The following is a 22,497-nucleotide window of genomic DNA, read 5'->3' as shown; positions in this document are numbered from 1 at the left end:
TTCCAATCCATACTGTATTTAATTGGTTGTATTGAACCATACTACAAATTAAGTCTCCTCTGTAATTTATTCTGTCAGATGGTAACCCTCCAAACAATTTGATACTTCATTTAAACATTGGTAAATGGCTCATGGAGATGCTAAGGGGGGTGGGGGGATTAATGATGATCAGATAAGAAAGTCTCCATTCACAGAATGAATCCTATGCAAAATATCATGAGTTGACCTGATTCCATCAGTCACTGAGCATTTATTGAGCAACTACCTTTTGCAGCACCTGCCTTCAGATGGTTTGGTTCTTCTTTCCTTCCTGAACTCATTATTTAGCACTCACTCTTCAAAAAGGAACAGAATTAGGAGCTGGGATGAGACTGAGAGTAATCAGACATGGATCTTTTTCTCTCAAGAAGCTAACATCGCCGAAGTAGAGAGAAAACAGGTACACAGATATGATCCCTTGATTTTCTAGGGACTGCCCATTAACCTTCAAGATTCAGTTCAAGGCCAGCTCCTTTGTCAAGTCTTCCCTGAAGCCCTTTCCCATCCCTTCTCTGAGCCAATGTAACACCCCATACACACCTTTAATATAAGCTTGTCTTATTATATTGTGGTTGTGGGTTTCTTTGCCTGCCTGTTCTTACAGGATCACAAGGTCTTCGAGGAAAGGACTATGTTATAATATCTGGGTGGATTAGCAGTAAGCAGAAGACTGGGCACCTAGCAGCTACTCAGTAGGTACATATGGAATAAACAACTGGGTGAACAGGTAAATGTGAAACAAAACAAAGACGTGTGAAGCATACTAAATAGAAGAACAAATGCAGTGCAGTGAGATCTGGGGACAGGAATTATCATGGGGAGTCAGGGAAGGTTCCTTAGATGAGCACCCTGTTGGAGCTAACCCTGAAGCATACGTATAATTTAGTTACGTGGAGTTCCAAAAGCGTGGGTGAGGGGATGAAGAGGGCGGTCAGCAGAGATAGCATTGTGAACAGTGGCAGACAGGTGGGGAAACACAGAACACAGAGGGGCAGTGATGGGCCCTTCAGACTCTGTGCAGCCTGAGTCACCCGGAGTTCAGTGATGGGAGGAAGGTCAAACCCAGTTGAGGAGGCTAACGTGCAGTCTGTCTCCAGAATTTTTCAGTGTGACAACCTTCCGTGCACAATAGAACGAGGAGGGTTCAGGATGGGAGAAACGGACAAAGCCGTGGCAGAGAAAGAGGGTGTTGTTGAAGACTCTTTCTAAAACCAAATACCTGCTTTGATTTTTGGCAGGACTTGAATATCCAGACTGTTTTTCTGAGACAACAACAACAACTGTTTTCCAAAGGAAACATGAAAGAAGGATGGCCAGGGTTTGCCTTTCTCCCCCCTCCCCTCTTCTAGCCCAGTATTGTCTCCTGCCTCCAGAACGACTGGTGCTGCCCCAGGAGCTCCCCTCAGAAACTCTCCTGGGATGGAGTGGTCTTCATTTCCCATGACCAGGGTCCTCCCCACACTTTTCCAGCCTGACTGCTCAGCAGACACCACAGAGAGCCACAGGCTCCTGAGCGCTCACTCCCAGAGCGTGCCGTCTTGACCTTTTTCTTTGAGATCCTTAGAGCAAATTGGCCTTTACCCCAGACCTTCTGATTTATGACCCTGTCTGACCTCCGACACCTGCCAGAAGCCAGAACAGCTTCAGCTCTGCCTCTGAGCAGGCTCTCCCTCTCCTAATCCCAGTCTGTCAGGGACCATGGCTTTGTTGTTGGACTGAGGAGGTAGGAGTCAAAGGGTTAGAAACCCCGATCCTATATAATCTTGCTTTCTTTTTTTCAGTGCTTTGTCATCCTTCCTAGGGAGAGCGAGGGCTACATTTAGGACTGGTCCCGCCAGAACTCTCTCTGACCCTTCATCCTTTCATAAATTCAGTTGAACAATATGATGCTTAAGGTTCCTCTGGCCTTGATGATGCTGATAGAATCTACTTGAAGACATGGAGCAATTTTGAGCCTCAGTGAACAAGTATTTGCCAGATTCTCCGAGTTGCCAAGATGAATGCAGTCATATGACCATGGGGGTTATCAGGATCCTGATATATTTTATTTCCACGTATCTGTATTATGTCTGCACAGTTGAGGTTGGAGGAAGCGGAGACCTATCCCCCTTAATGATTCTTCATTTCCAAATAAATGAGCCACTTTCACAGCAATCCTTTTTAACATCATAAAATTAACTACAGGAAAAGATAATGTTACAGATATCTTTAGGCACTTCAGGCACGCACAGAGCTACACTTGGTGAGGCAATATTAGGTATCATCAGGCGTTAAAAATGTTTTGATTTTAAAACACTTAATGAGGATTCCCACATGAATTAAAGCATCTCCATCTGCTGTCTTGCATAGTAGGTGATATTTTACCCTTGCACAATCATCTCCAAATCTCATTCCACCAGGAAGACTTCTAATCACAGTTTAATTTTAGAGCAATATTCCACTTGGCAATCAATAGGTTACTGTCGTCAAACTTTGAATTATTAGGCGACGCAGATAACATTGTCCATTATGCAGGGAGAGAAATACTTTCTGGAAAGGGGAGAGAAGGAGGATGTCTTTGTCTCCCACTTTCCCCTGCTGCATACCATTCTAGTTCACAAAAGCCTATAAATCAATGCCCCTGTGTTGGGTGAATATAAATCTCATCAGTTTTACATCATTAACACCATGAAAAAGCTGCCACTCTTTGAGCACTTTTCTTCCACCAGCTAAGTATGTCCTCTTAATGAAACAAGGATAAATGAATTCTGAGTCTTTTGCTAACAAACATTTCCTTCCTCACCAACTTTATTTGGGTCAGAATTCATGAGTATCATGCAGTTGTCTTATGGCTGACTAGGGGCGAGTGTGACCAGACAGTGACACCACCCTCCAAGTATGATGTCCAGTGGACAGTGAGCAAATTAGCAGGGCATGAACCTGAAGGGAGGGTCCCAAGAGTAGTCAGAGAAGTTAGTGAGTGATCAGAGTCTAGAAGGTTAAGGTACAGCAGCCAATTCTACGGCAGAACTGATTCATAAGGTTAGAAGCCTAGAAAGACAGCAACAGTCTGGTAATGGGCATTTTGGAAGGCCAGGGCCAGGGGTCTAGAGCTAAGGTGCTGGCCATAGTGAGAGCCACATGCCCACTGACCTGAAAGGCTGGCTGTGTGGTTCAAGTTCCCAATGACTGGGCTCTGGGCTGATAGAACAAGACCTTCTAGAACATCTATTCCAGTGATTCCCACCACTTTCATAACTAAGTCCCCTTTATGTCACATGTCTCCCTCCCTCCACAGACTCCATAGTGGGGAAGAATTATATCCACCCCCCAAAAATGTATTTATAATACATAAAAAATATATTTATAATTTATATGAGCTATGTGTGAGGACTCAGGAATTTGGGGATCAGTAGAAACTGAAGTTCTATGGAATTATTTCTGCAGGGGGAGGGAAAGCAAGCCTTGTTCAAGGGAGGTTTCACAGAGATGGTGCTACTCGAATGTCCTTTTTTAAAAGATTTTATTTATTTATTAGAGAGAGAGCACGAGTAGGGGGGTGCAGAGGGAGAGAGACAAGCAGACTCCCTGCTTAGCAGGGAGCTCAGTGCAGTGCTCCATCTCAGGACCCTCTGATCATGACCCGAGCCAAAGGCAGATGCTTAACCGACTGAGCCACCCAGGTGCCCTTCAAATGTCCTTTTAGAAGAGAATAGGATTCGGGCAAATGGATAAAAGAATGGGCATTGCAAACAGAGCAGCAAGCCCATAAGAAGCCTCAGAACTAAGGGAGCCCAGCTACCTCTAGCCCAAATGGTGACTTTGGTAAGATAGAAAAAGGTGTTCATTCCTCAAGGCACTCTTGTCACCATCTGTCAAAAAAAGGACGGTAACCCTACAAGTGTACAGTTCGTGAATATGAACGGGGCCTCCTGTATTTGCACAGCGTACTCTTCCACCATGGCAAGCAGAGTCCCTGGGGACGTAAGTGTCTTAAATATCAAGCCCAAACTTCGGCCGGGCTGTGTCCTGAAGAGAGCTGCAGCTGAAGCCTGCACCGCTGAGTTACTCTGACTGGCCCTGGCAAGCTGAAGGAAGGCACCGCCGCAGACGCTCGTTCAACATATGAGCAGTCCTGTTTATCTCTCTGGTCACAGCACTAAGACCATGGAGGGAAGCCTCCATCTCTCAAGGGCAGGCGCGGCTCGTTTTCCTTCCATCTGGACCCAACAGCTTTCCCAGAGCCCTTCGGGCCTGTTCACACGTAGCTGAAACACAACTCTTATTGATCAACAGCTCGAAGGGAAAGTCTCGTGAAATATGCTCTTCCTTTTGTCTCCAATAGGCCCTTCAGCATCATCATGCTGTTCACGAAATTTCCTACATTGCAAAGGACATCACAGATCACCGGGCCTTTGGATACGTTTGTGGGAAGGAAGGGAATCACAGATTTGTTGCCATAAAAACAGCCCAGGCGGTGAGTATCCCCATCCAAGGAGGGCGCCTTTCCTTGTAGCTTTAGGGGACAGTGCGTACGGTCACGCTGCTGGTCTTTGAAGACCGCCTCTGATGTCAGATGAAGCCATGCTGATGCTCAGGCTCCCATCTCCAGAGCACAAATAGCCTTGGAGCAAGGAAACGGGCTCAGGCCCATCCAGTCTTGTTGGTTTTTTTCTAATGCGTGTTTCGTAATGACTAATTATTTTCCTTTCTGATTAAGCTGGATGGAGGCACACTATACAAATAAGTTTCCTTGTGCTCATAGCCTCATTTAAAAAGAAAATAAGGGAAAACAAATAGCTGTTTTGCATCAGGCCTACCCTAATTTTATTGTATTCGAAATTACTAATAAATAAAAGCAATGCCTTTTATGCTTATGATTATTATGAATTTGCAAATATAATTAGTTGAAGAAATGAACTTTAGCCTAGATGCAATTTGCTAAACCAATATAAACAAGGTAGAATTAATTAAAGATGGAATGCTTTCAGTTTAATAGGAAAAGGAAGGGCTGTGGGTTGTAGCAGGCAAAAAACAGAAACAGGCCGCTGGGTCTCCGTACCATTCCCTGACTAATGCGCTTTATACCACCTTTTACTGCAGGCTGAACCTGTTATTCTGGACTTGAGAGATCTCTTTCAACTCATTTATGAATTGAAGCAAAGAGAAGAATTGGAAAAAAAGGCACAAAAGGATAAGCAGTGTGAACAAGCTGTGTATCAGGTATACCTGTGAATTTATTCGAGTGCCAGAGAAGATTGGGACTTAAAATAAACAGATATGAAAACTTGACAGTCATGACTTGTCCTACTGCTGCCAAGTAGAATTAAACAAAGATGAAAGGTCCCCGTGTACATTACAGGCACCGAAAGCAAGCCGTTAGAGAAGATCTTTTATTTTCTGAAATTCTGGACGTGTTAGAGAAACTGAAATTTTGAATTCTGAGGAAGATTTCTGGGGAGAACAGAAAGAAACACAATTGCATTTGCTGTTGTTAACCGTGGGGGGGGGGGTGGCTATAAAGGTTTTCATTTTTCCTCTGTATGTTTTCAAACTGAAGTGACCCAGCAGCCTATCCTCCCCAGAGCTGGTTCCTTTACTGTCCTGCGTTTTCTGAATACAGTCTCATAACCTCTCCCTTTATTTATATCCTCTGCTTTTCAAATTCCTTTCTCTCGCTCTGCTGTAGACAATTTTGGAAGAGGATGTTGAAGATCCTGTATACCAGGTAATTTCTGAAAGCCGTCGGGGTTCTTAGGGTCAGGAATGGCGAGGCCCGTGCTACAGACACTTTGACAAAACCCTGAAAAACCCCCTGACTACAGAAGCCTGGAGAGGGATAGAGATTAGTTCTGAGGGTGAGAGCTGCCAGCCCCTCGGGGAGTGGATTTCCATAAAAATGAACAGAAGTTTGGCTAGCATCCATAACATGGGATCTGGAGATAGGCTTCTCCCCGCTTGCCCCAGCCTCGGCCCCCTCCACAATCTGTAAATATTTGATCCCAGAGCTGGGTGTTTTCTGGAGTCTCTTGAATATTCCAAGTTCATGAGATGGCCTCTTCTCTGAGTTAGGAACCCGGGATGGGGACTGAGTTTTGGTGACATTGGAGTACCAGCCCAAAGGGCAGTCTGTAAGCTATGTCGAAGGCTGTCGGGGCAGGTCTCTCTGGCCCCTCTGATGAAGCGGCTCATGCCATGGGGGCTGTTGGAAGGAAGGTAAGGAAGATCCTAGAGACATCCTAGTCCATAGCTTTCCCTGAACTAGGCAAGGCTGCTGCCCAGGTGTGGCCAGAGAGATGACTTCTCTCGGACCCAAGCTTGTGCTCTGTACAGATGCAGAAAGAAAGGAAGAGGAGGCCTCCCACCACCATCCCCAACCCCACTCATGCTTATTCCCAAGGAGAGAAAGGAGCCCAAAAATGGACTTGTTGGACATAAAACCTGAAACTTGTATTTCTAACTGGATACATGTGGGTCATATGTGTGTGTGTCACACGTGCATTGTTTATCAGTGCTTGTTGTCACACAGAAAGCTGGTACAGCTGGGACAGAGATAATATGGATACAATAAGTAATATAATACGAATAACTTGAAGTAGAAGTATCTAGCATATATGACTTTTAACAAAAGCCAAAAATGCGCCTAGCAGGATGCCCTTGGTGTAGAATGCTGGGGGCGACGATTTGTCTAGAATAGGAGCTCAGCCCCTGAGCTGGCTCACAGAGAATGGAGAATACTGCCCTGTTTGAAGTGGCCCAGTCCTTCAGAGTCTGAAGCTTGCACAGGAGAACACATTGATTTTCAATATTTAAAACTAGGAATATAAAATCAGGTGATATTTATGGGATGAGGAGGTTTGGGGTTTGTAAGCACATCAGAGCCTAAGTTAGGACATCAGGCTTTATGGAAGCCAGGGGGGCAACAGCTGTAACCCAGATCATGATGTTGGGATCCCAGATGTTCCCAGGAGACGTCATTCCCCCTCAGTGGTACCGCACACGCAGACATTATTGAATCGAATGCCATCGAATGAAGAGGCTGCGTCTCCAGAAGAATGCACAGGGGGTCCCATGCATTGACTGCTGTACGACCAGCCATCAGACCCTTGCTGTTTTCCTTAGAAAAGTCAGGGGGAGCATGCAAGGCACGTGCAGTGTTTCAGTGATCCACTTGTCTCTTTAGGGTGTTTTCCGTTGCAACTGTTTCTTTAATGTTCACTGTGATTTGTATCCTGATTCCAAATGCCTTTTTTTTTTTTCCTCCTTCTTCTTCCCCTCTGACCTTTCCTCTCTGGCCGCTCCATAATAGTACATTGTGTTTGAGGCTGGACACGAGCCAATCCGTGATCCCGAAACAGAAGAAAACATTTATCAGGTATAAAATTGCTTCTCTTTCCATTGAGCTCTTGCCACTCAGTGTCCGGAGGGGTCTGCAGAACCAGGGGGGCCCCGCCTCACAGGGTCACACCGCTCTCTCTGTCATCCTGGCTTGGTAAAATACCTTCCTCTGAGCTGGCTTTGACCAATTGACCAGTAGTTTCCTCGCCTTGTTGTGGAAATGTTCAATGGCCCATTGAGTGGGGTGTTTTAATAGTTAATGATCTTAACTATTTTCAATGGACTCAAGAATCAAAGATTCCATTGTAATGACTGTAATCCAATGGAGAGTTGTTGTCCATGATAAAGGAGGGTCCTTCATCTCTCAGAAAAAGGTGCTCATCAGATTTCTTTAAAAAGCCATTTGCCCTACTGCAAATCAAGGACAAATTCAAAAATGCTGTTGGAAGTCAGCATTGGGGATATTAACTGAGTACGAGAAAGTACAGCTCAAGTTTTTACCCCTCCTAAAGGGAAGGTAAATTAATATTCTTAAATGTCTGCTTATGTGAAGAATACTGTACACACTTTGTGATTCATTTAATTCTGACAAACATGCTATAAAGTAAGTATTTAATCCCACTTTTACAAGGGAAAACTGAGCTGAGAAGTTGAGTTGCTGGAGTGGGGGGGGGGGGACGCTGTATAGCTATTTAGGGCTGAGATCAGACCCAGTGTGAGTGAAAGCAAAACTCACACGTCCTCCCCCAGTGCTTTTCTATCAAAGAATTTGAGAAATTGCACCATAGCAACACATCAAACAAATATGACAACATCCAATTTTTCACTAATTAGAATTTTAGCCTTAATTTGAAATATAAACATTATGGAGGAAAGAAAAAAATTTAATGTATTTAATAAGTGATTTTAATTTCCTTAATTTACTCAGTTGTGCAGTCTGCTCTTCTGCCTTGGGCATGCATTACTTGTGTAATGAAAGTAAAACAGATTTTCAGTTTCTGTCAAATGCACAGAATTCTAAATGACCAAAGTGTAACATCAGCTATACCAACAACTTGGTTTAAACCAGTCCATTGGAGTAATAATCTAAGTATTTCTGTCCACCTGATCTTTCTGGATTGGAGGCTGTGCACTGAAGTTTTGTTTAGAAATCATCCTTCACAGGGCACCTGGGTGGGTCAGGCAGTTAAGTACCTGCCTTCGGCTCAGGTCATGATCCCGGGGTTCTAGGGTCCTGGGATCGAGCCCATATTGGGCTCTCTGCTCAGCAGAGGATCTGCTTCTCCCTCTTCTGCTCCCTCTGCCTCTCCCCTCTCTCCACTCCTGCTATCTCTCTTGCTCACCCTCTCAAATAAATAAATAAAATATATTTTTTAAAAACTTTAAAAAATAAAATCATTGCTCACAAAGTTTCCATCTTTACATGGAAAACTTACATATTTATTCTCAGTGTCAGGCTTTTAATTGCCACAACCTTGTGATGTCTGAATGTGAGGCCAAAGGAGCCATTAACCAGTCATCCACTGAAGAAAAAAATACCCTTTAAGACAAAATTAGGCTTTTTAGTGCAAGGTTTCTGAATTCCGACTGAGCTGTGGTCGGCGAGGCTCCTACTGTGCCCTGTGGGGGTGGAAGGTAGTGTTGGAGGTGTGAGAAGAACTGGTGTAGGCTAACAGAGAACCGGGCACCTACCTTTGGCTGAGTGGTAGTGGGCAGGACACTAGCCCTCACTGAGACTCCGTTTCCCCAGTGATAAGGTAGGGGCGTAATTTCTCCATAACTCATTGTCATGAGAATGAAGCAAGATCCTGTGAAGGATATAAAGAAGAGACTTCATCCTGGGTCACACCGTGTGTGGATTCGGAATCTTAGTCCAGGTACCAGCTCAGCGGTTCATCTGGCTTATCCAGTTCCTTTCCTACTCTGACCCTCAGTTTGCTTATCTGTAAAATGAACAACTAAGACTGAAGAGTCTCTCGGACAGGCCCTTTGCTGCTTTTTGCAACTCATGCCTCATCACAGGACAGTGATTCTTTAGGGAAACATGTTCGCTTGCTCCACAGGGTGACAAGGCCCCTTAGAAGTCACCGCACACGTGGCTTGGGTAACATTTATTGAGTGCTGACTGTGGGCCGGCTCTGTGAGCGAGGTTAACCTGCAACATCTTCTCTCTCACAAGACTGTGAGGCTTGAACCATCATTCCCACCTTACAGAACAGTAGGGCTCACACAGATATGGTGTCTTGCCCAACATCACAGAGCTACAGGGAGTGGCATCCTGCCTCACAGCCAGGTCCCTCCGACCTCGGTAAATAAATAAATCCCAAGGCTCTTTTGAACTCAGAATATCCTGACGCCAAGTTGCATGATTAGATTCTGTGCGGGTTTCAAGTCACTATCTCAAAATCACACTTGTTTTAACAGTTCTGACCTCCGGATCTTCCCATCTTGTCCATCATGAGCAGGAAGGTACCATTTAAGGAAATGAATATTTTATCACCCTCTGTTCTCCTCTCTTGCTTTGCCAGTCAGCTGGGCCTCAATTTGCTTAACTCGAGATAAGCTCTTGGGCCTGAAGATAAGGCTAGGCTTTTAAGGAGCTGTGATTAGGAACCTTGCTCTTCTTTGCATTTTAAGGGCCTGCGAATGTTCCATAGCTATTCCTCCTGAGTCGATTGTAGTGTTTCTTAGTCTTCAGTGTGGCCCACGGTGGCCTCAGATTTTTCATCCCTTCCTTATTTTCCAGAATGAGGTAGACAGACCCCAGGTGTCATCTGTTAGCTGTTTTGTGGCCCTGGATAAAGTACATGACTTTTGTGTCTCAGTCTCCTGGGCAATAAAATGAGGGATGCTGCATCATCTGCTTCTAGAAGTGACGTGCAGGTGTAAAGCGCTTGGCCGCTTGGCACATAGTAGGTTCTAAATGTTAGCTCCCTTTGTCTCCTAAGAATGTGATCAAGATGTCTGATGATGATGTATTAAGTGAAGTAGAACATGACTTGCTCGCCTCATCTTGTCAGAGAGCCTAGCGGAAAGTTGCAACCTCGCTTGACTTTGCTATTTATAACTCCGGCGCAACGGAGGGAGAGACTCTTGAGCAACTGTAACCTCTCCTTGAGGATCAGTAGTCTCATTTTCCAAACGGATTAATAATAATTGTCTTTCTTTTTGCGTGCATCAGAAAAAGTTATCAGTCATCTTTGTAAAACAACACGGAACCTTGTGGTACAAGGGCTTTTACACCTCACTTAATTTTGACCCTTGCAGTAACTCAGTAAGATAAGAATAGCTATGATGACTATCAATTTAAAACGTAAGAAAATCATGTCCTCTGATTTAAGTGCTGGACCCAAGGCCAGAGCCTCAGCTTCTCAACCCGGTATTGAGAACAGAAATGTTAACAGGCTTCCCACGCTAGCAAGACTGCAGCTTTCCACGCGGGCATTTTTCACGTTCTTTGGTTCGAAAATCATTTTTAATCGCCCATGATGTGTCAAGTATTGTTATTTTAAAATGAGAAGTCTCTACTCCTAGTCACTCAACCCTTAAACTGCCTCTCTAACACTATTAGTATGATACTGAGCTAAAAAAGTGTCTTCTGCACCTACAGCACTTAATGTATAGCTTTTGCAGTAATTGCACCTCTGTTAACTCCCTCATTCAAAAAGCAGTTCTGGGGCAGCCCGGGTGGCTCAGTGGTTTAGTGCCACCTTCAGCCCAGGGCCTGATTCTGGAGACTCTGCTTCTCTGCCTCTCTGTCTCTCTCTCTGTCTCTCATGAATTTAAAAAAAAAAAAAAAAAGAAAGCAGTTCTGTATGGAGCACCTGGTATGTGCCTGCCACGTGGAGATGTGATAGACCATAGTGCGGTCCCAACCCTCAGGGAGCTTCTAGGCACCCCTCTGAGTACCTCTGACAGCGAGATGAGAAGACTGAGATTCAGAGAACAAAGAGAGCCTCTGAGGTCAGGTAGCCTGTGCTAGAGCCACAATCAGGAACCAGATCTCCCACTTCCTTTTGGTCCAGAACTGTTCTTGCTCACTCTACAATGTCGTGTTAGGGAGATGGGCTACAGGCAGCATGGACCCACCAGGCGGGGATGAGAATCAGGACAAGGCTCTCTCCGCTCTCTGTCTCTCAGGCACTTCTGCCAGTGTTCTGCTCTTAGCACATACACAGTAAAGGTTTGATGCTTAAACACTTCCTATGCAACCAGTATTTACCTGTGGAGAGACAGGTTTGTAAAATATGTGCCTTGTCCTGCGCAAGCTTACACCTGCAGTGTGGTTTGACAGCTCCCATATAAGATAAAGCACATTTTGCACTCATGTAAGTGCAACTCATGTAAGTAGCTTGATTTCTTTCCCAGCTACTCCCTCCACCCCCACCCTCAGCCCCCACCCCACCCCAGTAAGATAAGGAGCTCCTTCAAGGAGAGGCCATATCCAGCTCACTCGCCATCATTGTCCCAGGCAAAGCACAGATCATGATACATAATAGGTTCTTGGCCACTTTTATTTGTTAGTGGAAGGGTATTCCAGAGGTCACAAAAGTACAGAGGAAGTCTCCAACCAGGTAGAGAACCATGCAAGGCTCCCAAGAAGACATCCCAGCTGACATAAATCTTAAAGGACAAACAGGCAGATGGATATCTCACCCATGGGAGAGCCAAGCAGCAAAGCTTTTTCAATTATGCAGTTTGGGTTTATCCATCCTGCCGCTTCTCCTCCATTTGCAGGGATAATTGAGAGTCAGCTGCGGTTCAACTTGCTAAGTGCCAGTAGTGAGCAGTGAATTACGGGGAACAGAAATGCTGTTCATTTTGCTCAGGAAAAGGTGAGCTAGTAAAAATACAAGTGCGAGCTGGTAATTTATCGGCCCTTGTTAACAAGGACTCGGTAGGCATTCTTAGAGGGTTCCTCCTAGATGGAGGCCAGTTATCAGGAGCAAAGAAATTACATTCTTCATTGGATACCTGCAAGCTGAGGTTTGCAGGAGCAGCTCAGAAAGTGCATCTTCCACACGACCATGCCCTCTCATAGTCCTGATGTCTGCAAGAATGTGCACCACCTTTTGAAAGTGGAGAATATGATGTCAAAGAGAAAGATGTGATCAGAACAGCTACGGGGACAGTGGAAACAGGGATGAGATGCAGCTGTCTGTAGAGTATAGTTGTTAAAAGGCAAAGTGCCAGGACTCCAACTCTGGCAGCCTACTCCCCTGCAGGACCCTCTCTGGGTTTCCTTTGCCTCATCCGCAACACAATGATGATTGTCACCCTCACCCAAATGACTTGCATGAGAATACCTGTAAACACAAACATTCAGAACAGTGCTTGGCACACAGAAAGCGCCCTGCCAACGTTAGTTGATGCCATTAGTAATAAATGTCTTGTCTGGTAGCCAGAAAGAGCTGGATTTGAATCTCCTCACTTAATGAGCTTGGAGGCTTTGGAAAAGTCTCCCTAACATCTCTGAGCCTCACTTTCTGCTGCGTAAAGTGAAGATTCTAATACCAAGTTCTTAGGAGCAATATAAGGATTCTGAGTTAAGCTGATAAGGATGGAAATACCAAAAGGGACTCGAGAAATGAGCCCAAATTCTTACTTCTTGTCTATGGAAGAGTTAGCTGGTCCAAGCCTAAAAGACACTTTTTCTTTTTCTTCACTGGTGCCCACATTTCTTATGATACATTTACCCAGAAGACATTTACCAAATGCCTACTGAGTAAGCACTTAGGCACTGTGCCTGCTCTTAAGGAGCTCCCAATCTGATGACAAGAAACACAGATTAGCAGACAGTTGTAAAACCAGTACAGGCTGTGGCGTCCATGGAGGTGTGAGCTGCGCAGGTGCTGGTTGCTGGGAAGCACAACTGATTGCTTTCAAGCCAGAATGCTTCAGTGTAAAGCCCTTGATTGACTCATTAGAAAAGTATTCAACGTATCTACTGTTGTTAGTGTCATAAAATGAGTTCTTATACTTACCTATATAATGTATCAGCGGTGAAAGCAGCTATCATTCTAACACTTTACAGCACTATAGTTCCTAATCATTTTTATTTACCATCTCTTTTCTCATTTGATCCCCACAAAACCCAAATGAGAAGCAGAGCCAGTAACACCCATTTTTATAATCGTGAAGCTCAGAGGAGCTAAGGGACCTGCTCGGGGTAATACCATTACCACGCGACCCAGTAAGATCAGATGGATGAGTAAGAGGAAGGAGGGGGAGAAGAAAATACAGATACATATTTAAAGACAATTGAGGTTTTTCTAGATTCCTGTCTTAGGCTTTTCATGCCATTGTTGCCCCCTTTTCTTGGAAAAAAAAAAAAAAAACTTGGTGAATATCGTCTGACTTGTCCACAATCCCAGCAGAAGCCATTCTTGATACGGAGACCTCGATGTTTGCTATATTTTAACTAAACTGGATCTCAGTCTTTGCACCAAACAGCTTAAGCTCAGATGAAAACTAGTTTTAATCACTCTGGACAAGTTGGAGCACCTCCTTGTCTTTGGTGAAACGAGGATTATCTTTTTCCCTCACGGGACCCCTGAGGCCTCTGCAGCCTCCTGTTCCATGATTCTATGAGAAGCCCAGTGGCAGAGACCCTGCAAACATTTGTGAAGTGATTCACACAGTCCTCCCTCATCTAGCTGTCCCTGGGAAGGAGCCTGGTCTGCTGCCCCTATAATTCCAGCAGCCCCTTTGACTTGGGACCCTCAGGCGCTATCCTCATACACACTGAGCTAGCTTAGAGTTGAAGTATGGTTTCTTTAGTCTTTGAAAGTGGAGTATCAAAGTGTTTTGACTACATCAAATTTGATTCTTCCACAGGTTCCCACCAGCCAAAAGAAGGAAGGTGTTTATGATGTGCCAAAAAGTCAACCTGTAAGTGTAAGTATACCTCCTCTCTTCTGCCAGGTTCCAGTAATCTGCATTCTTATGAGACTGTATCTGCAACTTGAGGAAAGGAACCCCTCTTCTGGATAGGTGTCACAACTCGTAGAGCTTTGCCAGAGTCCACATGCTAAGGTCTCCTCTGTGAGTTGGAGGGAAGGAGGCATAAGGCGAAAATGGTGGAGATGAAGAAAGGGTGCCCGTCTGGACCAAGGTCTGGCCCCATGAGTGGTAGTGAGTTGAATCGCGTAAACCACTATGTCTGAAGGTCTCAAGGTTTCAGATATTCCTTGGTCAGAGTCTGCAGCCAACTTTATTATATACCTGGTCAAATAGAGGGCAATGTCTCCATCCTGAGAAGAGAGTTGCCCATCCAATTTAAAAGTAGTTCACAGGACTCAGAGGGATAGCAGAAGAGCTGGCCAGAGCCTCTGGAGTATATGAGGGTCCAGCCAGTGGCCAGACCACTATGAAAAAGGCCATATGTAGTGGGCTTGTAAAAACCCAGAAGGTCCACTACATCTAGACCCCATCAGCTGGTAGGACTCCTAGAAATGGAAAATCTCAAGCTCTGTGCTACTGCCCCATGCCACTGCTAGACCAGGCCGGTACGTAGGACCTCCAGTCAGTACCCAGAAGGTGCCCTCTGTACATAATTCAAGGGACACTGAGGAACTTCTGCTCAGAGGGACATTGGACTTGGCCACGGCCCATGTCAAAAGAACTAAGGTGTTTGGTCACTATTGATCACAGTAATCTCAATAATGGGTAGAAAGAGCACAGGCTTAGAAGACAGACCCTCAGGAGTTCCAGCTCTGACCCTAACAAGACTGTTGTGAGGCTGAATGACTCTATCCGGGACATTGTTATTGGTCCTAAACCCTACTGTGTGAGAGACATGAAGGCATCCCCGCAGATTTCAAGGTCACATGGATAGGGCAGTTTGAATCCCCATTCCCAGGGAAGCAGAACAGCTGAAGGACCTGGAAATGCTTGGCCTGGAGAAAAGAAACCATAAATATGGAGATGGAAGCCCCAGTGACCACTGGTTGGAAGAGGGAGTACACTGTTCTGTGTTGGCCAGCTCATGGAACTGAGACTGGTGGGTGGCACTGCAAGGAAGCCACGTCCAGCCCAGCGTGAGAGTGACTGTCCTGAACAGTGAGTCGGAGCTGTTAAGGATAGAACATCTGGCACCTAAGGGAGTGAGCTCTCTGTCACTGGAGCTCTGCAAGCAGAGGCTGGGAGACCACAGGTCAGACCACCTGTTTGCATCCTCCCATAGTGAGGTGGGTGGAGGGGAAAGAGGACCTCCTGTGGTCCCTTCCAAGCATGAGCTGCTGTTCTTTCTTTTTTTTTTTTTTTTTTTTTTTGAGCTGCTGTTTTCTTGAGTTGAAAGTCTTTCTGGTTCATCCTAACCCTCTCCTGCCCCAACTCCCCTTTTACCTGATGAAATTTCTTTTCTTCCTATCAGCGTTCCTTGCTCTACACTATCTGCAACCACCATACCCAACCTAAATACTGCTTCTGGAAGCCCACGGGTTTTAGATTTCATAAAAAAAAGCATATCTGGATGCAGGGCCCTCCTCACAAACTCAGTCTACAACGTAATAGAGAACATATAACATGATGCCACTTGGAGAAAAAGCTGTTTTTCTCCCTGAGGCCTTTACATTTGTCAGGCTTCCTTGTCACTGAGACACTGGTCTGTTCTTCCTGTTTCTGTTTGGTTCAGCTCCCATCACACAGCTCCCTACAATTCAATTTGTGCCTAAGTTGCCTCGCTTGCCCCTAACAGGTTTAGATACGTGAGGAAACATGCTCCATTTGCTGCCTGGGTTTTTTGTGAATTTATTAACCAATCTGGCCACACCATCTCCATGCTTAAAACCTTAAAAAAAAAAAAAAATCCAAGCTCCTTAGCCTGACATACACAACACTCAGATGCCAGCCCCAGCCCATATCTCTTGTCTACCTCCCCCTGGTCCAGCTCTAGTGAACTCTGCAGCCTCCTCAAGGAGCCCCATCCTCCCCTAACATCCCAGCTTAGCTTCAGGCTCTAGGGGCTCAGGGAAACTTTCTGGTCTTCTGCTCCACCCAGTGTTAGCAGATCACCCCTACCTCTCTACCCTGCTCTCTATCATTTCTCTATTTTAACAACACTTAGCACACAGTGTCGAAACTCTTGTCTTTGCCCATTATATCCAGGAGCTTCCTGAGGTCCGTGGATGACCAGAAGTAAGCCCAGGGCCTGGAACATGGAAGTTGGGCATGACACAGCCATGCTAGGAATAAACGTACAAATGACCCTGCCCTGTAGAAGGAATTGATAGAAATCCCTGGAAATTTCTTTTAAAGGAAATTCCCTGTTTTTTCTAACTCTGAAATGGGCATTAAATAGGCATGGTAAGGTTTTGCTTGGGAAATAACTGGGCTGCCTGAATGGCCTGTAGTAGCTCCCAGCCCTCTGTTTCCACAGAGTCCTAGAAGCAGCTGGGGTGATGCTGGCTTTTCCATGAACAATTTCCACATTTTTCAAAGCAGAAGAGAGGTAGCAAGTCAAAAGCACCCACTCTAAAGGAGAGGCAGATGCTTGGATTTGGAATCTCAGCTCCTGCTCTTACTACCTATGGGGCTTCTGATAAGTTCTCTTGTTTCTCTTTGCCTCATTATTCTCATCTACCCAAAAGAGCAACTGAACCCAACTTGCTAAATGATTTTGAGGGGAAAATAGCATATGCATTGGAAACTTAATCCCACTTGACTAAACCTCCCAGAGGTACTTTAATATCCTATATCCCTCAGTGTTCTGGGATCTTCTTGTCCTACAGGCTTGCTCCTATAGACCTGCCTCTCTGATGAGTGCATATTCCCTAGGATACCTTTGAGCTCTGAAAATCCCTGGTATGATCTTGCTGTTTGCTCCTTCACCACCTGCTCCTTAGCCAGAAAGATGAGTAAACCAACGACAACCAAGTTAGTGCATAATAAGCAGCTTCCTTCCAGGCAGTTTGGGGGCTTCCACAAGTTTTCCACAAGAAGGGTGACTGCCCAGTGACCTGTTGCTCTGGGTACCCTGGGTTTCTTCTTGCTTGGGTCTAGGTCTGCCCAGAGCCCAATAAGAGACTTAGTTTGGGGCAGTCACTGGGGAAAACCACTAATCAACCCCAGACAAAATGGCCTGATCTTCAGCATCAGACCTGGGTATGCTCTCATCCCTACCACCTACCAAGCGTCCTTGAGCATATTTTTCCATCTCTAAGCCTCAGGGTCATCATCTGTAAATGGAAAGTAATGCCTGCCTTGCAGCTTTGTTTGGAGGACTAAAGGAGACATCTATGTAAAACCCCTAACAGGGGATATGGATTAGATTAATTGGAACATTTCCATTTGATGCCATTACAAGCGATGCAGCAGCAAACAGTTCTCACCGAGCAGGGGATTGCAAGTGTGCTAGATGATTGCACACCTCCTCTGGGAAGCCTTCTTTACCCCAGAGTAATCAGCCCCCCTGGGAGACCTCTGTGTTTCTCTTTGCAGTGATCACAATGCATTGTTACTTTTTCTTAACGAATCCCTTGGACCTTGATTTTCTTACAAAGGCCTTGCCTTTGGGGTTAATGACAGTACCTGCCTTAGAGTGTTTGTGTTAAGGACTAAATGAACTGAAGGATATGAATCACTATGGTGCTTGGTGCAGAGTTGGTATTCAACAGCGTGAGCTGTTACATTCTCTTTGTTTCGCCTTCTTTTCTGTGAGCTCCTTGAGGACAGGAATCCCTTTTAATCATCACTCTCTCTAAAGTAACTCCTCTGGGGATTTCTGATCTCTTTGAACTTTTGATGGTGTAATTTTTCCCCAGAAAACAGTAACAGCAACTTGTATTATTACATGTACTCATGTAAATTTTTGAGGGTCCTGAATCCAATGGGATCTTGATTGCAGCTCCAAAATCTCTGTCCTGGAGCTCAGTCCCTGGCTCATTGTCACCTTCCATGGTCAGAGATATACTCATCGAGGTGTCACATTTGGTGTATTGGATCCTAGAGTTTGGCACAGGAGTTAGAATTCATTACATTTCTTATGGGTCTCACCCACCTTAGTGCATCAGCTTATGGCAGCACAGTTTTGTCTCGATCAGCTGGGCTGCAGGCATGACAGAAAGCCGATCCCATCTCTTCACTCTCCTCCCCACATTCATGCATCCATGCCCTAGTGCCCACCAGGCCCCATTACCTTGGGGTGCTAAGCTGTACTGGCTCCTTTCTTGTTCCTCTTTCACAAATAACATGTTAGGATGCTTTTGTTTGCTTGTTTTAATCCAGATCTCTAATGTTCCCTTCTAGCATATTTGTTCTTAGGGTCATGCTATACACCACTCCACCCTTTCCTAGGACTCTGAGCCAAGATAAGGACTAATCCCACTCACTCCCTAAAATATACACTTCCTCTATTCCTAGTCAAGGCAGCTGGAAGATTTGACACAGCCTTTATTTTTATGCAGGGGTCTTTGAACCCCAGGAGCACAGATGCTGGCTGATAGGGAATGTTAGCGGACTAGGGAGACAGGGAGGAAGGAGGTATCACTTGGGCAGAGCCTTGAAGGATGAGCGGGACTTGAGCAGGCAAAGCACCTTCTGGGCATATCATTGAGGTCCTTTGGGTGCCTGAGTTTCCACCACCTGTACTTAGCAGCACTCAGAACCAATGAATTTATCATCAGTTTCCTTCTCAAAGAAACAGGGGACATGCAGGTAGTCTTCCTTTCTGATGGCTGATAATGCTGCTCATGTTCTTTAGACAAACATCCTGGCCTCTTTGGGGCTGTCAGGAATGCACATCCCTGAGTGGGGAGGAAGGTGACTGCTAAGCAGCCCATTACCACATCCATTATTTAGTGCTTTTTGCACTCTTTTAGCCTTTGAACATGATTCTGATTCTGCAGGGGGACCTCAAGTGAAATGATGCATTCACAGGCTACAGAAGTGCCTCTTTCAGGCCCTGTTATGCCCCCACAACACTGAATTTGGATGACACTTAACCTTCACGGTCAGCTGTTTCAATGACACAAACCTAACCCTTAGCATGCCTCATGTCGCTGTCACATGAGAAACATCCAGCACTTGTCTTCTCCCCTCCCCTCCTTTCGACCTCGTGTAATATTCTTATGGCTGAAAAAGAATCCTTCACCCTATAAATGTCCAGTTTAAACCCCTTTTATGTAGTTGTAATAACCATGAAAGACTTTGTAATTATCAGTAATAATTATCAGTCAATGGGTTCTAGCAGAACATTTTTTGGCCTTCAAAAGAGAAACTTAAAAGTTGGGCAAAGTGATAAATAGGAAGGACACATAGGTTGTCAAATTGATAAGTTAGTGTCAACCTTCATTTTTTTTGGACGAAACAGGGATTCAGGAATTGAAAAGAATGATCAGAATCTTCCTGAGATTCTTTCCTCACTTTGGGTATGATCTTTGCCAATCACTTCGAGTTTCTGAGATTGATTTTTCTGTTGTGCAGAGTGGAAATGACCACCATCCTTGACCAATGTCTCAGGGCTTTTGGAGACTCACGAAGCAACATGAGAGCATTTTCTGTGAGGATGAGGGATTGCTTTCAAAGACCCCAGGGGTGCAAAGATTGAGGGATGGTGTGTATTAGTTGCTCCAGTTACTTTATAGGTTATCCTAGGATTACAAGAAAAGCTCAAGTTTTATGACAAGAGAGGGCAAATCTGGGCTCAACATCAGAAAGAAATTTGAAACCATCTGAGCTGATTTTCAGAAGAAAGGACAGCTCTCAAAGAACAGTGAGGGCTCTGGCCCTAGGAAGATTCCAGCAGCAGGTCCTTATGCTGTGAAGGTGACTGCAGGAGTAGACCTCAGGATCACACATCTATCTTCACATTCACTTGCCCCCGTGTTTATTAAGTCTAGTATTTACCCCATCATCTTGCTCCCACTTTCTCAAGCTACCAAGCCAGGTACCCCAGAGACCCCATCCCCGTCTTCATCCTTCTCTCCCTGGCTTTAATTGCCCACTCTGAAGTGAACACCAATAAGTTGTGGCATTGCCCTGTGAAGTCACTGCTCTGGATGGAAACAAGTTTACCAAGCAAGCATTGTAATCGAGGCACCACACTGAGCAACCACTAGGCACAGAGTAGTTACCTAGAAAATCTGTTCCTCCTTAGTTTCCTTCTGGAGAGCTTGACATCAGGGCTCTACATCTATCTGTTGTGTGCCAAACGGGAGCCACGCTGGGAGAAACTGGTTAAAACCCCAGTGATCAGATCCAAAGTCCAGGCCTCCCTTCATTTCCTTTCTTTGTGGTATAATACCAGGCCACTAGCCATGCACGCCGAGAGTCTAAGGGATCTCAGCTGGGGAAAAAGCAGGTCGACTTTATTAAGCATATGCTATGTGCCACAGACAGCCTAGATTGTGGTCTCAGCCTGTCTCATTCAGTAATCACACCTGAGAGGTAGACGTCATTTACATAGGAGGAAGCTGAGGCTTCCAGAGGTCTCATAACTCACCCACAGTCACAAAGCTGGTAAGTGACAAAGCCCAAAGTTGAACCTTAGGTGATTCTGACTCAGGCACCCACACAATTTCCACTAAGACCTACTGCCTTTTAGGATTCAAAAAAATGCCACGTTCTTATCTCCTCTTCCTCCACATAGAATTATTATCAGGTCAGTTTCTGTCTCCCATTACTCATTGCTGCTCACGCCGGCCCCAGGGGTGGCTGTGCACACCTCTCTCCCCCTTTAGCCTGAGTTCCATGAGGCACACCCATGTCTGACTCTTTCCTGACCCTCCACTCTGCCTGTGCACTGTTTTCTTCATCCTGGTGTTGAAAAGATAATTGTGAGTCCCAGAGAACAAATCTCAATGAAAGCTTTCCTTCCTCTGAAAATCAGGGAGCTGCTCATTTGGCCTTGCCTGCCTCCCACCCTCCAAATGCCTGATTTTCAGGCAAGACCCCTGCCCCCAACATCAATATTTGCTTGATTTTTTCTTGCCCTAGATTTTTTTTTAAGATTTTAATTATTTATCTGATGGAGTGAGTGAGAGAGCACAAGCAGGGGCAGTGGCAGGCAGGGAGAAAGGGAGAAGCAAACTTCCCGCTGAGCAGGGAGCCTGACATGGAGCTTAATCCCAGGACCTTGGGATCATGACCTGAGCTAAAGGCAGACCCTTAAGCAACTGATCCACCCAGGCACCCTTTCCTTGCCCTAGATTTAGTTCCGTTTCCCCGATACAAATGTAGGAAGAGTGAGTCCATTAATGTGAAGAATTGCTGAAATTCTCTGGACAACTGTTCCTAACCACCCCTTCCTCCCCCTCCCTACCCCCGCCCTGTTCCCATCTTTCATGGCAAATAAATTTTCATTCACAATTCAGCAGTTGGTTTTTCCTTTAGTTTGAAATTTGGATCAAGATGTTTCATAATTGAATTAAATCTAGTCTGAACATTTGTCAGTTTCACTTCCTCATTAAGCACCACATTGTAGAGAAATGATAATTATCAGAATGCAGTTAACATAGATGTCACACAAGAGGAGGTCTTCCTGAACTAAGGGAAAGGAATCTGAATCTGCATATTCCCACAAAGGAGATAGAAGTTGGCCCCATCTCATGTTTCTCAGGCAGGCTTTCTTTTTGCAGTACTTAACAAAACTGTTCTGAGATATAATCTGAAATTCCTAGAATCTCAGGGTTAAGGAGAACATTAAAAGCTGCTGGTTTAACCTCCCCACCAATGCAGGAATCCCTCTAGAACGCCTGCGATGAACACAGATGAACATGCCAGACTGGCATCCGTCCTCATGCCTGCAGTGACAGACCTTCAGGACTTCTGTAATCCCACAGCTCTAGTGGCTGGAGAGCCCTTCTTTTTTGAGTTCCCTTACAACTTCTATTCATTTATTCGTTCGTCCATTTACCAAACATTTTCTAAGGACTCCTACCTGCCAGAAAGTCCCCTACTCACTAGAGATAGAAAGATGAATAGGGCTAGCTGCTTGAGAATCTTAATGATCTCAAGAAGGTAGACATATAAAATTAATTGCAATTGATGTAATTCAGGCCCTAAGGGGCTGTCTAGAAGATGCCATGGGAGCACAGTAGGGAGGCAGCAAACTTTGCCCAAGGGAGTCCAGGGAGGTCTTCACCCAAGAAGTAAATTCTTAAAGGATGATGCAAACTTGGCATCAGAGCAAAGGTGGAACAA

General features: G+C 45.2%; 1 protein-coding gene across 1 annotated transcript in view; it reads left to right on the top strand.

Annotated features, from left to right (window-relative positions):
- The window catches only part of DAB1 (DAB adaptor protein 1), a 1,111,289-nt gene that overhangs the window by 1,038,243 nt on the left and 50,549 nt on the right, over positions 1-22,497 (top strand). Inside the window, exons 8-12 of the mRNA XM_055307012.1 lie at positions 4,364-4,495; positions 5,122-5,241; positions 5,708-5,746; positions 7,328-7,393; positions 14,194-14,253. Coding sequence (XP_055162987.1) covers positions 4,364-4,495; positions 5,122-5,241; positions 5,708-5,746; positions 7,328-7,393; positions 14,194-14,253 — 417 coding nt within the window. The remainder of the gene's footprint in view (positions 1-4,363; positions 4,496-5,121; positions 5,242-5,707; positions 5,747-7,327; positions 7,394-14,193; positions 14,254-22,497) is intronic.

Source organism: Nyctereutes procyonoides, unplaced genomic scaffold, assembly GCF_905146905.1.
Source record: "Nyctereutes procyonoides isolate TBG_1078 unplaced genomic scaffold, NYPRO_anot_genome, whole genome shotgun sequence".
Lineage (NCBI taxonomy): Eukaryota > Metazoa > Chordata > Mammalia > Carnivora > Canidae > Nyctereutes > Nyctereutes procyonoides.
This window is presented reverse-complemented; position numbering and strand designations above follow the sequence as displayed.